We start from the raw sequence: 17,934 nt of genomic DNA, 5'->3' as shown, positions 1-17,934 counted from the left end.
AAGCCTACACCTTTCAGAGATTAGGGATAAGAGTCTGACTATTTCAGAGAACAGATACTATGACAAAAATAAATAAAGGGTACAATAATCAAACGCTTCAAAATGACTAACACACACTGTTCAACTCATTCATCCGGACTCTTTAACCACCAGCATACATCCCTAATCGGCACTTCTCAGATGTTTCTTGATGACTTGGGGAAATTCTAAAACTCATAGGTAGACACGAACTTGCCAGTTCAACGCCTGAATTCTTTATATCTCTGAAAGCCGATGGCTAGAACTTAGCCTGCAGGCGAAATACCCCCAGATTGTGGTAGGAAGAACTCGGGCTAAGATTACTGTGGAAAGCGGCAACATGGATCAGCGTTGTTTTGGTTACATCATCTTGTCGTAAGTTCTAACAAAAGGAAAAGGCATCGATCGCTTGGTTCAGTAGTTTGTAGACACAGAGCCGGCATCTCACATCAAGATCAAGATTCAAGAAGCAAACCCATTAAAAAATGAAAATTTCTTGCTGTTGGAGAAGGAAAAATCCAAGAACATGAATGACCATTATTTATGCCAAAAAAGATGAAAAGAAGAAGTCGACAGATTTAGACGAATCTCTGAGAATAATTCTTCGTCTCATTTGGGAAGCAATAGAAGACTCAAAAAAAAGACTTCCATGCGCATCCGGGGAATCGAACCCCGGTCAGTACCGTGGGAGGGTACTATGATACCACTACACCAGATGCGCTCTATATTGCTTGACTTTTTGTGATATTTATATACTTACTATAATAATATATTAATGGACTAATCTTTTATATTAATCCAAATATAATTGTTAATGCATAGACTTTTCACTGTGTGGCACATATCAGTATAGGGTGTATTTCTGTTAGACATAAGTGTCATTCACATGGACCCTTCTCAGTGTGGTACATATCGGTATCAGGGTATCATTTCGGGATATTAGAAATCATATATGAAGGGCTTGTCGAGTATATTTTTCAATACTATATCGATACTCTTAAAATTCGACACATATCACTTGGTACATGATAAGTAAGGTAATGTGGTAACCCTAGTCTTTTCTAAAAGAGTTACTCTCCCATTGATTTCATTCACTCGATGTTACCTTATAAACAAAAGAGGAGCCAAATTTCTACATGGTTACAGGTGAATTCTGAGCTCAAATTCTTCACTAATGGCAGCCCCACTCGAGGTTCACATAACTAACTGGCTACTTGAGTATTGATACATCAAAAATGAAAACCTTGTGACAGGAAAAACTGAGGGAGACTTCTCATGGACAATCTTTACTTAACGAGCCACAACTGGCATTATGTTTTCATGGCTTTCTTCAGTCAAGCCGTCAGTCCAAGACCTCTGATCCATCGTCTCCATACTGGACTGGGTGAGAACAGAGATGCCGAAGACAATCTCACCCATGCTTGGTCTTGCAGAGGGTTTCTCCATGGTGCAAGCCCTTGCCATGCTGGCCAGGGTTAAAGCACCCTCAACTGGATAAAACCCCTCCAAGTTTGGATCCATCAATTTCTTCATCTTCTCCTCTTTTTTCTCTTCGCTCTCTAGTATTTCCCTCACCTCCTGCCATAACATAACCACTTCCCCACCTTCTCTGATCTGCATAGATTTCCTCCCTGAGAGCAGCTCAAGCAGTATAATCCCAAAAGCATGAACATCAACTTTTGGTGTAGCTGTGTCTGTGGCAGCCGTCGTCCTGGAAAAATTTGAGATCTTGGCCTTGAATTGAGAGCTCAGGAGTATGTTGCTCGTCCTGATGTCCCGGTGAACGACAATGGGTCTAGTGTGTTCGTGCATGTACTGAAGGCCATTGGCAACATCTAATGCTATCTTCAGCCTCTGCCTCCATGAAAGAAACATCAGTGAACTGCTCGACGAGGCCGTCGACTTCGGGTACAGCCATTTGTCCAAGGACCCGTTTTCAGCAAATTCATAAATCAAGAAGCAACTCCCATCACCGTCAATGGAGATCCCGTTCAACTTCACCAGATTTGCATGGTTTACTTTCTGCAGAATTGCTAGTTTTTCAGTAACATCACCTCGTGTTTGCTTGACTGCGTAGTAGTTATCATTGATGAGAGCTCTGTAAACAGTTCTTCCAATACGGAATCTCTCGCTGAGATCCATGGTGGCCTCCATGATGGTTTTGATTTCATACACAGTCGGTTTATTCAAATACCCAGAAACACCCGGGAGCAGCTTACACTGTATGGCCCTTGGACTCGGATTTTCCTCTGTTGCTTTCTTGATTTTAAACAAATTGATGGCCTCAATTTTCGATTTGGGGAGATGGGTCTTCTCCGTTCTCCAGCATTTACAGTAAATGAAAACTAACAAACACCCTATACCCACAAACACAAGGCCCGCGATGATGCTTATAAGAATAATAAAAATCCGGCGGGATTCAGATTTCTCAGAAGAATAAACAGGTTGAGACAGAACAGGCAATTTTGAGACAGGAACCAGAACAGGAAATCCCACCGCCACACTGAAATTTCGATAATTATTTGCAGCTTCAATCTCAGCCACCGATGCATTAAAGATTCTACCCACCTCGGAAACATTATCTTTCTCTTGCCAGACATAACTAATCAGGTATTCAATTCTTTTGGCTAATTGGGTACTCGTAGGACACTTACAGAAAATCGGGAGCGCCACCTGGGTGCCGACCTGCAGCAGAAAAGGATTCAGATTCGGATTCATGGCCTCCACAACATGGTACTCGGTGAGATTCTCCAAACTGTGAACCGAAAGGGCATAGAAGCTGTCACCCCCCTTGATCTGGTAAGTGATATTGGCAGCCGAGATGTTCTTGGTGCAGCCACACGGGACGGGTACCAGCAATAACTGGCCGGGACTGAGTTTAACATCCTCAAAAGGCAGATTGCTGGCGATCTTTATCCGTAATCGACTGACTCCAAACAAATCAGAAATAGCTCCTACGTCCAGAAAGTCAGGCGCCTGAGCGCGATAGCCTACGTAGGTGTTGCAGGAGAGCGAGGAGTCGCAGGAGCAGGAGAAGCTGGTGGTGATGTTGGTTGGGGGTGTTTGAGCTGTGACATGGGAGAAGAGGAAGATGAAGGACAGAGAAAGGAAGGAGAGTGCAGAGGGCGCCATTGTGATGGGGAGATGCAGCTTGGTTCGTGAACTTAGAAAAGGTCTTGAGAGGGAGATGATGCTTTGCTTGCATTTTGTTTTTGTTTTTGTTTTAGTATGTTAATGAGAGCTGAGGAGATGAACAGAAGAGACTGATGGGTATTGTTCGTATGGAGCTTTCATGGAGAAGGTGGCCTGAACTAAAAAATTCAGAAAATGTAGAGGGTCGTCGTTGTCTCAACCTGGCTTTGGATGATTCCACTTCGTATTCTTCTCCTTGCAGGAGCCATGCAAAAGACAAAACGCCGAAGTTGATAAAAAGATATTACTTCTCATTCGGCCGAGTGGTTTAGGCGTTCGACGATTTAATTCTCTCCAATTCGCTTCCCGCACCAATGGAGCAAATCGCAACTCCATTCTTACTAGTTCCCGGTAAAACTCCTCATCCTTACTCCGTTTCAACATTACTGTTTCAGAATCGTCCCATGAATGAACAACCTTGATTTCGTCTCTAAGCAACTGGAAAAACTAGGGTTTTCCTCAAGTTTAATATCTTAAGAAGAATTGCATCATAGCACGGCAAATCCGAGTCAAGACCCCTTATTTTAAAGCAAAAAAACTACCGTTTTAGCGACAAATTGCCCCATTTTTCGTGTTTGAATCGAAACTCCCAATTTGCTACAGAAGACTTGCTATGGTTTTGAATTGACAATTGAACCAGTCCTTACTCCATTGTTAAAAACTTTGAAATGATCTTTATCTTCTTCTTCTTTTTTTTTTAAATAATTGAGACCGATTACAGCCTACATTTCATTAAATAATATGTCTATCATGGAGGTCAAATTTGTTTACTCATTCTATAAAAATCTTTGGGTGCGTTTGTATCAAGGGAAGTGTAGAAAACATTATCAGGAAAAGTTTTTTCCATCGATCAAGATTTTCTAGAGTTTATGCCTTTTTCGACACAGAAAAAATTTCCTTTTAATTCTTTTTTATTCTTCTTCTCATTAAGAAATATTAAAAAAATAAGAAAGTAAACCATACGGAATCTAAAACAAGAATCACTGAAGTAAATTCTTATCACTTCTTACTTTATTTATAATTAATTCATTTCTAATGCAAACATAAATTTTTCCATTGTTTCCTATGACAATGAAAATTTGTTCCTTAGTTATGAAGGTCAGCACTACTGTACAGAAAGATAGGGAGAGGGGAGCCTTCCAAATGTAAAAAGATGTTGGACAGAAAGACAGGGAGAGGGGTGCCTTCCAAATGTAAAAAACTGTTGGAGAGGTCATTCCCACTCTTTCTCAGGGCTGACAGTGCCTCTTCTTGCCTTGAGAGCTCTCCTCCCCCTTCCTCTGCTCCTGTTGGTTGCCTCCAACTTTTTACAGAGAAAAAGGGTAGTGATGCTCATCCTAGCTTGATGCTACCCTTGCTCACTTTTCTGTAGAGGAAAAAGTTGTACTTTCCATGCAGAAAGATAGGTGACACCCCCCTCCAAGATAGGGCAAGACCACACTTCTTGACCTCAGACAGAAAGATGGGGCAGCCCCCACCCCTTTCTTGGTAACAAACAAAATCACTAGAAACTGCTAACAATTATGAGCATGGTTGAACAGATAAAATGTAGTAACCTGCTAAATCGAATAATTTGAAGTGAGAATCTATCCGTTTTATAATAGCAGAGAAACATTTTTTGTTCTATTCCAGGCACAGTAAATTTATAAATGAAATTAGGATCATCAGTTACATTGATTGACTCTAGAACAAACAGCCCAAAGTCCACTGATATGTGAATTTGACTTATGGTAACTTAGCTGATGTTTTGAGACAGGAGGCCTTGTTTGGTTCCTCTCTTTCTTTTTTCTTTTTTCCCTCTTCTCTTACTGTCCGCTCCATTTCCTGTTTCAATAACTCATAAACTTGACTGAAAACCTGAAGATTTACCCGAGGAAACTTGTGTGTAAAGTCATCCAAGAAGACCACATGGCAGCCCCATTTGAATTTTTTTAGACTTATTCACTATCCTTTGCACCCATTTTCTCCTGAGAGTGCAAAGTCATTCCCAACTCAAACGTGTGAGAGACTGGTAGAACTTGACTTGTTGATCTTGATGTATATATAAATATTTTTTTACCTATGAAAGGGCCCTAAACTCTAATAGGAGGGCCAAGGCAATTGATCTATAAAAATAGAATTGGTAATATTTTATCGTGTCAATAGGGAAAGCTACCGGTTAACCGGATATGATCAAGTGTGGACCGGAGTCCATACTTGAGCACTGCCTCGTTCCCTGCCCTGAAACCATCTCCATAAGCTGAAGAAGTATCTGATTCAATCTGATGCTTGAAGAAGTCCCCCAGCTTTTTTTCAAACTGGGACCTGGTGCCCTTCTTTGAAGACGTGGGAGCTGAGGAGGATGAAGAAGATGATGCAACATTGCTCCCTGAACCTGACATAATCTCCGAATCAAGCCACATATGAGCTAAAACCTGGCAGATACCTTCCTCCACCTCTTGGCTAAGCATGCGGAAACCTGTCGGAATAAAATCGGATGTTGCCAAATTAGACCTTTGCAAGTATGGAAAGAATAAAGATAATACTTGCTATTTTAACAGGAATGTTACCCGCCACAGCATAACAGGAGCAAGCAGTAACTCAAGATATTTCAGGAATAAGTCTAATATGCATTTAAACATCAGATAGAGTGTGTAGAGTTTCACATCCATTCCAGTGCAATGATTGTTTCAAATGTCACAGCTTTTGACACTAATTGGCATAGGGAATGTACCTTTAAGACGCAGCCATGCATGCATCATTTCATGCGCAAGGATGGATCCAGTAAGTAATCTGTATTCAGAGGAATATACGGATGAGGTTTTTATTTGAAAGAACAAAGCCAAATAAGACTTGTTATTTTAACAGGACTGCTAGGTTTTTATTGGAAAGAACAAAGTCAAACAAGCCTTGCTATTTTAATGGGACTGCTACCTTCCACAGCATAACAGTAGAAACTTGAGAGCATGGCACTTAAATTAACTTTAATGTACAACACTAAAAATAAGCTAATCAACCAATGAGCCAAAAAGACGTCATACTCAATAGGGGATTTCAAGAGTAAGGTCTTGTCTTCAAGTCTCACTAGGGCATTGGGTTCAACATTAAAAAAAAAAAAAAAAAGACCTCATAAGCAAGAAAAAGATGAGTGAGAGGCCCACCTAGGGAGCCCATATAAAACGAGAATGGCAGTCACTTCACATCGACGAGTAAGCCTATATGGCTCTGTGATCATGTCAATGACACGGTTACCAGCCATTCTTGGCCTCTTCCAGATCTGGATTTAAAAGATGAAAAAAATAAGATCAGAAAAACTCAAAGAGAAGAAAAGCACCAGTAAATGCATAACTTGAGATTATCCATGAAGGATTCTTACAGTGCTGACAGTTTGTTCCTCAGACAAACAGAGCCCACGTGTCTCTGGTAGGTGGTGATGCCCCTGCTTGCAAAGGAGAAACAAACAAGAAATATGAAAAGCGAGAGTGACAAAGCTTTAGCTTTTTAAAATTCTCAATATGACTTACATTTTTCTCTCCCTCCATAGCCTCATTTAGTGCTTGCCTTTCAACCAAAAGTAATGGAACTTGCTGTTCCACTTTCATATTCAAGCCTTCATAAAATTCTTGTATGTCAAGGTAAAGAGGTTGGCATTCGCTGGTATCCATAATTGCCGAATCCAAACATTCAAGGCAGAGTTTCCGACCATCATCCAGGCTGACATATTTAGTGTCTCTAGCCTGAAATATTTGTTCACAAAACTTCAAATGCTCTAGCACTAGAAAATACATGAAAACCTGATTCACACTTTCAATACACGTTTTGCATTGTACCTCCATTCTTTCACAGCTACAGCACCGAGGGGTTCCATCAAGTTCATGGGAAGGGCAGTACTTCTGACGCCAAAATGGGTGGGCCCTGAACTCTATGAGGCCTGAAGCATTTATTGGTATCTGCAAGTGAAGGTCCACAACAAGCACAGAGAGTCAGAAAGTAGACCATGGATACACTAATAGTCTCATGTGGATTAGAAACTTACAAATTGCTGACAGACATCACATTTAGGGTGAACCCGGTCCTTATAGCAAGATTTGTGACAAGGATAATTTCCTATCATGGAGAACTATGCAAAGAACAGATCAATATAGCGCAAAAATGGGGGAAAATCACAACAATAAAGAAAAATTACATTTAAAAATGACCTTATTTTTCTTTTGGTGGAATAAGTTTTTCGTGAAGAGATCCAAACACATCAATACAATGTTTATACCTCGTGATCAAAAATAGGCAAATTACATTCATGGCAGCGAAAACACTCCGGGTGCCAAAGTGCCCCCATACAACTAAGAAAGCGTCCATGACCAATCTCAATATTGCAGCCAGCGCAAATTCTATCAAAGAAAAAAAAAGGTATAAAAGTTAACACAGTGCATTAAGAATGTTAGATATTGCTTACAAACACAAAATACCAGAAGCTTTAGAAAAAAACTTGTAAAGAACTCACAAACAAATAATGTCCATAAGTTAACAATGAACATTTAAAATAAATAAATTACATATTCGAACTAATAGAACAGCTACTTAACACCTGAAGAAAGTCTAGGTCACAAGTTCTATATGATGTAGATTATTCGAAGGAATCCACACCTGAATCCTGATGAAAAGGGAAAAGTAATTGGTGGAAAATAAAGGTCATTGTCATGGGGGAATTGACGAGGAGGAGATTCAGTATTCAGACTATCTTGTAGAGCTCTAGCTAGTCGTTCATCTTCCTCCAAATGGGATTCAGTGTCTGAGACAAGCGCAACAGAATGCATCAGTGAAAGTTAAAATGCACGACAAGAAGGGACAGTTATTAGGTTGAGAAACAAAACCGACAATAGGGCCTTTCATGTATGTTAGTGGGAATAGTCCCATGTAGATAAATGTTAAGAAAAGACCTCCATTTATAAAGTTGAGCAATAGGTCTCATAAAAACATAATCATTTTGGATGGAACCAGGCTCAATCTTAACAATGTATAATTTAAGAATAGGCAATAAGCTTTGGCAGATAGGATTTCTTTTTAAGTATCAAAACTGATAAAGGATAAATCTTTGGTTGGAAACCGTGGATATTCTCACCAGTCACTACTTCTTTTTCCTTTCTTTGTTCCTCTTCTAACAGAGAAAGTGCAATTGCATGATCTATGTCATCATTTTCAGTCTCAGACAAGCCACCCTGTATACAAATTCACAATAAAATCAAAACAGAGAACATAAAGAGAAGAAACTAGTTCAAGTACCAGGGGATTGGTAGTAGTAATTACCGGACTAGCAGGCTCGTTCCATACTGTGTCTTCTCCATACTTTCCATGATACTGCCCCTCTGAAAATTTGTGGCTAGAACCCTTAAAATTTTTGTTTAGCCAACCCATAATATAAAATATTATCTGAGCATAGTACAGAAATTTTTTGCCTGCACAGAATCCCAAATTGCACTTATTGCTTAATGGACCAAAATAAGACCATAGACATCCAAGAAAGCAGGCAATCAAATTGAATACCCCCATTGATGATGCACAAAAAAGGTCAATCTTGTTCTTCACATGGTATCATGTCATTTCATTATTCAGCCATTCAAAAAAGGACCAGCATATGTATTATGTTTGTAAGTGAACTACAAGAGATACAACTAATTAAAAAAAAAAACAAAAAAAAAGATACAAACACAAACAAGCATTAGCAATAACAGAAATATGTGCTGCCACTTGAAGCTTTAGCCTCCCACATATACCCACTCAAATCACAAATCATCTCACAAGAAATTTCGATAAGCTCTAAGTAGACTAGCATTGGGCATTCAAAGTATTAAAAAATGAAGATTTGGTACCTTGATACAGTAATCCATCAGAAAATGCTAAAACATAAACATTAGACAAACGTATAGTATAGCACTAAAAGAAATCGATAAATACTTACTAAAAAGCCAAAATGGAACCAAAATTTTTATGCATCTGTTACTAGTCTATCACCAAAAAAGAAAATTAACACTACTGCATGCAAAATTATCTCAGACTTGGAAGGTTGGAGATAACATACCAATGTCTATTAACATTACCACACAAGAAGAAAATCTCTTTTCTTTATCACAGAAGCATGATAGAGCTCTCAAACATAGTTCGGGAGGGAAAAATAGCAAACATGGAGAGACACTCTCTAGAACAACAAAACTGATTTGGAAAACAAGTCTATGCCTCACAAGTTTCCACTTTAACCACAAGCATTAGATTGCTTTCCTGTCAAGTGGCCTATGCTAAAGCAACTATTCATTGGGTAACAAGGAAAGCACATGGAGGGTACATATATTAAACAAGCAAAAAGAAGTTTACCGAAGTTGCTGAAATAACATGAATTCTAGGCCTAATTGAAAATGGGTTGAAGAATGAAGTGATTTCAGAAAAAAAATCTCCATTTTGCCTCAAGCCGAAAGGATATAGACTGACCAGACAGAGAGTCCTGAATTTAATCGAAAGAACGGGATTGATCGAAAAAAATTAAAAGGAGAAGAAATGAACAAGACGCACATAAAGACCGACCAAACATGCACAAATACAATTTAAATTCCTTAATCCGAAACATCAGGTTGTAGATATAACAATAAAACTGACATAAAAGGAATTCCGTGAAAGAAGAAGATTCTTCCAGCTATGCATGTTCATTAATTCCTTGAGTCGACACACAGATTACTAAAAATATAAATATAAAAACGATTCAATCATGAGCTTTACCTCGAACAGATAGGAAATAAACAGAATTCGTCGCGCAGAGGCCTCCCGATGGAGTAAAGGTCTGGATTATGAAATTGTAATCACCAGAAACGTTCAGAGGCAGGTGGAACAACCACAGAGAAGCCCCTCTTTCGTCTTTTAATCCGAGGACGAATCTAAAAAAGCAACAAAGTCGAGAAAATCCGAGATTCTTTTTCCTAATATCTGCGGCGAAGGAACATTCCAGGAAAGAAAGGAGGTAAGGAGGGAAACGATCCCAAAAGAAATTACGCAAACTTAGATTTTACGCCATTACAGGCCAAAAGAAGTCACAGCCCACCATTAATTATTGCTTGTTTCAACTCACCAGAAACCCATAAAGGATCGGAGAAAAAGCATCAGAACGCAGACGGGTATCCAAATTGTTTTCTCCTTTCCATCTTTCGCGCTATTTTGCAAGTGGGTCCTGCTGGGACCTGTCGCCTTGCAACCAGAAACCTGAAAAATTCCCAGAGCAAGTGCAGAGAGAGAAAAGCTCCCGTTTTGTCATAATGTCTGGTACTTGGCATTTGTAGAATAAACATGAAAACGAGGAAAGATAAAAAGTGAATCAAAAGACAAGTTAGTTTTAATAAAAAGCAGATTTCTACCTTGTGACATCCACGAAAGTAGACAAGAAACTCGCAGCCACGCAGGACGAAATCAAGGAAAACGATGGTTTGCAGAAACATCATTTAAGTACCATTAAATTATACTGGGAAAGAGAGAGATAGATCGCAATAAATATACGTTCCCCTCCCCATACGCAATACAGTACCAGTCCCATTTTTATAGGTTACTGAGCCAAGCGAGCAGGTCAGTCTGCGAGTAAACCGTAAAAGAGAAGAATACACTTTAAAGAGACGAACTGTGGAGTTTTACAGCTTTTAATTTTTCTTTTCGCCAAGATCAGGAATTTTATCTTCTTCTGGACTCGTTTCAAAGATTTCCCTCACTTTTGTTCGTTTTGCAAACTAAAAAAGTCATTTGTCAGCTTCAGCTGGAGGAACTATGCTTTCTATGATTTTTACAATTAATAAAAGAGAACAAGTAGCAGGTAGGAGAATCATCCAGAGTAGTAGCAAATTCCGTCACAACTTCAACCGGGGTGGCGTCCACTCCCAGATAAAAAAACACATTTTTTGTCTTGATTACGATGCTCATCACAAGAGGCCCCACTCGCATCTACCCGATTGTCTTGTACAAATCATGTGAAGACACCCCATTTATCCTCCATCGATCTCTCACAGAGGCAAAAAATTCCTTCTTCGTCTTGTCCATCAATCCAATTTTCCGCACAAACGGAAGAAAAGTCAATTTTCAACGAATTAGCCATCTAAACTGCTATAGATCACAAGAGTTAATTCTTGACTACCACCCTTTTACTAGGTCGGCGACATTCATCAATTTCCGCCATCTCTTTCCTTTAGATTGAGATAGAAAATGAAGTATAGAATAAACAAGTCACAGGCCGCCAGTTTTTGTTGCTTTGCTCATATTCTTTTCCTCAGCTTCACTGTTCTAGTAGCCTTTTCACATCTAAAACCATTAGCATCTTTGACTTTTCTGTTTGGTTGGTGAGGCATGTTAAAGTTGATTTGTGACTGTTCAATCAAAGATCACCGAGTGTTCTGCCACCGCACCCACGGAGCCTGTAGCGATAAGAAATCTGCTCTCCGTAAAAGTGTTAAACATTTGCTTTACTCCAGTAAATTCAATCTCTTCAGAGTTCAGCCATTTTAACAGTTTGCATGACGAAGCTCTTCCACTCCAAACATTTTTGCAGAAAGTTCCTTGCCATCCACATATCTACTACAGAAACAGAACATAATCACTGGTTAAATTCTAGTCTGAAAAAAAAAAAAAAAAAAGAGTGACAGAAAGGAACCCACCCAAGGAGTGGATAAAGATTATTTTGGAGATGAGCCAAAGTACCCATGATGGTTTATGAAGTCCCAGGTTAGAGAGATTGAAAGTTTTCTTTTTGAATTGGGAACCCAAGATTTTTTGCAGGCCATGTGAAGCACAGGCTTCATTGTAAGCAAGATCTTGAAGAATTCTATAATTGAGAAGAGGGCAATCAAAAAGCCTCCTCCCCTTGAACATCCCAAGGAGGTGTGCCCTTTGGTGGGTTTTTCCTTCTATGAGAAGTTTTAATCAAGTTGCCCATACTGAGAACCTTTAATTTTGATACTATATAGTATATGTTAATAAAACCTTGATATATAATTATAATGAGGTATCATGTTGCTCATCTCAATAATTTGATATAATTTGTATCAGTGAATATCATTAACATTAGGTTTAAGTAATTGTCCACTAATGCTAACATTTTGTGTTTCATCCAAACATTGACCCTATAGTTTTCTCCTTTTAAAACTTTTTACAAGTACCATTAAGAATGCCAATCCTACTTAGAATGACTTCTCCTAAACTACCAAGAATGATCGATTATGTAGAATCATCAGTTTTTATGAATAACCCATTGCATTTTTAATTAGAAATTGTTTCGATTAAGCCTATTTTTTTATCCCACAATGTTTAGCCACTTAGAAAGCTTATTACTCAACAAATTTCTAATGTGAAAATAAAATACTCGTACGAAGTCCCCTTTTCGTATTTAGGACTAATAAAAAAACAAGCAAAAGGACTAGCAATGTAAACAAATACAAATGGGACACAGACAGATAAATTGAACCAAATTTTATCTCCGACACGTAAAAGTTTTTAATCTTATGAAGTCTTTTGTTTCCTTTTTGGATGTTATTTTTTCGATCCGAATATTAGTGCCCCCGACAAAGGAGACATCGAGAAATAATATCATATTTAGGCTAAATTAATATCCATTAACATATAACTAATTTTTTTTTTAAAATGTAGTTAACATGGTTCAACATGAAGTTCACCATGATTTAGGTCTATTCTCTTTACATAGAAAAGGAAGCCAGGGAGGACAAATAAGCTGTTACCATTTTGTTATGCATCAACTCTTTTGACCTGAAGCAGATAAGGAGTCACAGTCTTGACTGTTTTGAAACGAATGTAACCATTCATGGGTTTGGCCCAAAATAGACTCGTAATCTTTTCCAATTGAATGAAGAGTCTGCAGTTTCTGTGCAGGCAACCTTAGCTTCCAGTAACGGGAAGGAGAGAGATGAAGAAAACTGACATGAGCTTCCATTAAAGCTGTGTTCATGAATTCAACTTATTTTCTTTATTGTGTGATGGGTCACTGGTCCGAAGGTGACCACCTCTTGAAATGGGTTTTCTCTTTTTTTTGTTTTCTTTTTAAGGGTGATGGCCCACTGGGTGTTTGATGAGCCATTATGGGTTCTGAAAAAGATGTTTCGACTTTTATTGGGCGGGTCTTGAATGTAAGAAGCATTCTTGTTAACCAGCTACCAATAAAATAATTAATAATATTTTTTTTCAGAAGATGCATCAGTTTTTAAAATAAAATTTAATTTATTTTTATTCTAAACTTATTTAAATAAAATATTATTTGATTACAATCTATTTTTTATAAATTTATTCTTTAAAATTACGTTTATTGACCCTAAAATATTGATGAACTCTAAAAGAAATGTAACATTTATTCATTAAAATCCTAAGCCACATTTTTTTAAATATTCGATCTAGTAAAGTTGCAACCAAGAGGCTAAAAGCTTTGGGATTTATTTGTCACAAACTGATGTTATAGAAACTAACCTAGTAAGGTGATTAGGTTTCACAAGTGTGGTGTTCTGATGCAGTCAAAGCTTACGTGTCACCTTTGATTGTACATATGTATAGTTGATTGGTCAAAATTGGGTATATGTGATATTCAGTTGAAAAACCGGTTATTTGTATTATGATTTTTCTGATGTTATAGAAACTAACCCAGTAAGGTGATTAGGTTTCACAAGTGTGGCGTTCTGACGCAGTCAAAACTTACGTGTCACCTTTGATTGTACATATGTTGAGTTGATTGGTCAAAATTGGGTATTTGTGATATTCAGTTGAAAAGCCGGTTATTTGTGTTATTATTTTACTAATGTTATAGAAACTAACCCGGTAAGGTGATTAGGTTTCACAAGTGTGGCGTTCTGACGCAATCAAAGCTTACATGTCACCTTTGATTATACATATGTGTAGTTGATTAGTCAAAATTGGGTATTTGTGATATTTAGTTGAAAAGTCAGTTATTTGTGTTATTATTTTACTGATGTTATAGAAACTAACCCAGTAAGGTGATTAGGTTTCACAAGTGTGGCGTTTTGACGCAGTCAAAGCTTACGTGTCACATTTGATTGTACATATGTGTAGTTGATTGGTCAAAATTGGGTATTTGTGATATTCAATTGAAAAACCGGTTATTTGTGTTATTATTTTACTGATGTTATAGAAACTAAACCAATAAGGTGATTAGGTTCACAAGTGTGGCGTTCTGACGCAGTCAAAGCTTATGTGTCACCTTTGATTGTACATATGTGTAGTTGATTGGTCAAAATTGGGTATTTGTGATATTCAATTGAAAAGCCGGTTATTTGTGTTATTATTTTACTGATGTTATAAAAACTAACCCAGTAAGGTGATTAGGTTTCACAAGTGTGGCGTTCTGACGTGGTCAAAGCTTACATGTCACCTTTGATTGTATATGTGTAGTTGATTGGTCAAAATTGGGTATTTGTGATATTAAGTTGAAAAGCCGATTATTTGTGTTATTATTTAAAAAATTAGGTAATATATTAAAGTTCCCTTCATAAAATTGCCCTAATTGATATATAATTGAAGAAAAAACATAAAATCAACCTCATTTCCACTAAACTAAAAACTCTCCGGGCTTGAGATTCCCTGCAACACAGCCAAAATGAAATTCACCCTCGCTTTCGAGGATCGTCAAAGCATCTCTGTTGTAATGTCCAGAAATGCCTGTCGTTATTCGCAAAAACAACCATTTCATCACGTTCTTTATCAGAATTCTGGTGAAAACGCTTACTACGAACTGGCATTGACTCCTGTTCTCGATTCTTTATTCAATCCTTTTCACGATTCCTGCTCTAATGCGCCACTTCGTTGGAGTCTGCACACCAGCGTGCTTATCTCCATCTCTTTCTCCGATCCACCCAGCAGAGACGACAAGAGCATGAAGTAAGAGATTCTCCCATCTCAATCGACCGTGACAACGTACGATACCCACTTCGATTTAATTTACTTGAAAATGGAGAAACCGTTGACAAGGGTCACACTGTTCCTTCACGATGATTTCAAAAAATTTACAAATTTAGTGGTAGACCAGTCATTTCGGAGAAAATCAAGGCGCCCATTTTCTCTACTTTCGATGGGAACTCTGATCACTAGTACTTCTTAACTGGAGCTTTGACAAGCAGAAGAATGTGAAGAAAGAGACGATGAGAACTGGCTGTGTAGAAGCCTGTCTTGACGTCGAGACTACTGCGAAAATAAGCTTTGTGAAGCTCTACCAATGGGCGGAATCGGACGCTGAGTTCTTGACGCTGGTGAGCACCCAAAAGGAGAAATGCGTCGCCAACAGGAGACCCATTTGCCATGAGAGCTACGCCAGCAGGCAGAAGTATCTCAGGAGCTATACTTTCAGCAAGAAAGAGAATACTGCAGAGAGAGCCAAGAGATGGCTTAAGGAGAAGAAGAAGCTAGTTGAGAGGATGAAGAAGATGAAGAACAGATCTGTTTGTGCTTCCTGCAATACCCTCGATCGTCTGTTCAAATATTTGTTATCATGTATGATTAGGGTCGATGTAGTGGAGACCAGTCCAGGACAATAAATTTGCCTTCCCATTACCAGTTTCCCTCAATCGCCGCGGCGTTGAATCAGAGCTCTGAACATTATCTTCCCATAAATGCCTTCTCTTTCAATCGGAAACGGTTCTTCTGCTTTCTAGCTAGTTTCTACTTTCTGTAGCAAAATATTCTATTTTACTGCCAAATCAAATAATTATTCAGTAACCTTATGGTCAATGAATGGAAAGGCCATCTGCATTAGAGAAAAACTCCCAAAGTGGTCCATTTACCGCTGCAGACAAACAATTGCTATCGCTCATGCCCCTTCTGTCGGGCACTGCATCCCCTCGGAGACGACGACCGCGGAAGTTTTTTCTATTCATTGTTTTTTCTCTGGAAGCAGTCTTCTCTCCCCGTTAGAAAGAAACAAGTAATGAATTTGTTCAGTAACTCTCCCTGTCAACGAAGACATGGTCACATTCCGAGCAGTGGTCCCGATCAGGAAGCTCGAAGAATCCAACTCCCAACGACTTCCACAAAGCCAGTACTGCTGATCCCCCCCTACCGACGAATCTCTCCTCCACTTGAGGTTTGGACCTTCTCCGAGTATCTGTTCTCCTGATCAGCCATGTTTTCACAGGGATTAACTATAACGAGGAAGACAGATACTAAAACTAGGTCATTTGCATGGTAATAGTAAAATAAATTAAAACTAGCAAGGAACGAGTTTTAAATTTTTCTGAAACAAAAAATGGAGAAAATTAAATAAGGGTTTACAAAGTGACCAATCATAATATTATAGTAGTATAGAGGCTCTCTATTTTTTAGTTTCGACAAATCTTCATAGCCTGTGTCTGTTTAGGGCTTACGATCCTGAACCCTAAACCCTAAGCCCTTTGTGCCACCGTAGGACAACAAAATGAGGGAAATTTTTATTTTTTATTTCACTATTTTTTGTATTAAAAAAATAGCTATAATGTTTGTGTATACACTAAAATTAAAATTAAAATTGAAGAAGCAAGGGATCATAAACCATGATTAGTATTTTTAGCTTATTTTTACCATAATTTTGTAATGGAGCAATAAAAAAACTCATTTTTTAACCTTTTTAACATTTATTAAAGGCAAAAATAATAAAGAGGAATTATGTGAAATATTTTTCTATCACAAAAATATAGCACAAACATGAACAAAAAAAAATCATCAACTGAAAAGTTTTTTTGTACTTTCCTATCGGCACAAACACTGTGAAAAACCTCAAGAGTTATCGCAGAGGTGAGGTAGTCAAAATTAACCATTTTTAATCGAGGACACGATACTTTCTACTTACATAGTAGACCATTTTTATCTTTCTTCCCACATATTAATTTGACTAGCTCCAATAATAATACTTGATTAAGCAAATTGGAATCTGTGAGAGAATTGTTTAAAAATTTGTTGAAATAAAAAAAAAAATCTTTACTTGTGAAAAGTTGGCAAGAGACAGAGTAAAAAAAGATCGCATAATTAATCAACTAATACTCTTGTTAAGTTGATAACATATTTAAATATAATAAAAATATCCTTTTATTGGATCATCAACTACTTGAACCCCTCCCCATAGTTGATAGATTTTTCTTGTAATTTTGAGCTAGAAATAGAAATGAACAAAATTTGGGATGTGACCAAAGACCCATGAGGTCTGTAAGAGACACTAGAAACAAAGGATAAGGCCACTAAGCCCGGGGTCCCGGCAGCTTAGATGATGTTAACCTGATGTGCTTCTCTCTAGAACCTCATCAGTACCCCGGAATGAGACCCCTCAAGTGTAACCATCACCGACACAATTTGTTATCAGAAATGGGCCTAGTGCCAGTTTGTTCAAAACTTAGCCCAGCATTTAAATCTGCCGAGTTTTTTACAATTGGACCATGGTTTGGTAAACCCGTGAACCGGAAACCAGGCGGACACGACAACACGATGCCTCCATTAGGGCCCACAAGGGGTTTCATATCTCCTCCCAGGCTGGCGCCTCTGGAGCAAAACACGTGGTCCATAGCAACTCTACACGTGGCTATCGTACAGCGTTCAATCGGGACCACAATCGCTCCCACGTGGCTCATGTCGGATGGTTTCGCCACGTGTCGGTTAGGACCACGCAGCCAGGTCGACAATGATCCGGATTTTTAAAAAGCACCGGCTTTAATAGTTACACGTCGCCATCGGAACCCATACCCAATGTGG

At 38.4% G+C, this 17,934-nt stretch overlaps 2 protein-coding genes and 1 non-coding gene across 4 annotated transcripts; all 3 read right to left on the bottom strand.

Annotated features, from left to right (window-relative positions):
* Nucleotides 1-668: 668 nt before the first annotated feature.
* Nucleotides 669-739, bottom strand: TRNAG-CCC (transfer RNA glycine (anticodon CCC)). The gene has a single exon. It is a non-coding gene; the product is annotated as a tRNA-Gly (tRNA).
* A 569-nt stretch (nt 740-1,308) lies between these two features.
* LOC137952088 (serine/threonine receptor-like kinase NFP) lies at nt 1,309-3,169 on the bottom strand. Its single transcript, XM_068799160.1, has one exon. It carries the CDS (start codon nt 3,148-3,150, stop codon nt 1,309-1,311), a length of 1,842 nt encoding a protein of 613 aa, XP_068655261.1. The 5' UTR covers nt 3,151-3,169.
* Nucleotides 3,170-4,988: 1,819 nt separating this feature from the next.
* LOC137951374 (protein DA1-related 1-like) lies at nt 4,989-10,391 on the bottom strand. Of its 2 annotated transcripts, XM_068797990.1 has the most exons (13): nt 10,301-10,391; nt 9,955-10,158; nt 8,494-8,642; nt 8,309-8,405; nt 7,834-7,978; nt 7,457-7,577; nt 7,226-7,309; nt 7,020-7,139; nt 6,714-6,926; nt 6,566-6,628; nt 6,351-6,466; nt 5,924-5,982; nt 4,989-5,668 (listed from the first exon to the last, which is right to left on the bottom strand). In XM_068797990.1, the coding sequence occupies exons 3-13, from the start codon at nt 8,599-8,601 to the stop codon at nt 5,349-5,351; spliced, it is 1,446 nt and encodes a 481-aa protein (XP_068654091.1). In that variant the 5' UTR covers nt 8,602-8,642; nt 9,955-10,158; nt 10,301-10,391; the 3' UTR covers nt 4,989-5,348. The 2 variants fall into 2 exon arrangements, with proteins under 2 accessions (XP_068654091.1, XP_068654090.1); XM_068797989.1 differs by having other exon boundaries at nt 9,955-10,384.
* Nucleotides 10,392-17,934: the final 7,543 nt, after the last annotated feature.

Source organism: Aristolochia californica, unplaced genomic scaffold (genome assembly GCF_029961685.1).
Source record: "Aristolochia californica isolate CCGP_79_NKW_82.1479 unplaced genomic scaffold, dmAriCali1.0.hap1 SCAF_15, whole genome shotgun sequence".
Taxonomy (NCBI): Eukaryota; Viridiplantae; Streptophyta; class Magnoliopsida; order Piperales; family Aristolochiaceae; genus Aristolochia; species Aristolochia californica.
This window is presented reverse-complemented; position numbering and strand designations above follow the sequence as displayed.

Bases quoted from the DNA above. Each gene is read 5' to 3' on its own strand.
- LOC137952088 (XM_068799160.1), bottom strand. From the start codon at position 3,150: ATGGCGCCCTCTGCACTCTCCTTCCTTTCTCTGTCCTTCATCTTCCTC.
- LOC137951374 (XM_068797990.1), bottom strand. From the start codon at position 8,601: ATGGGTTGGCTAAACAAAAATTTTAAGGGTTCTAGCCACAAATTTTCA. The intron at 8,406-8,493 runs GTAATTACTACT...ATTTGTATACAG, and splicing joins GGAACGAGCCTGCTAGTCCG to GGTGGCTTGTCTGAGACTGA. The intron at 7,140-7,225 runs GTAAGTTTCTAA...CTTCACTTGCAG, and splicing joins GTGATGTCTGTCAGCAATTT to ATACCAATAAATGCTTCAGG.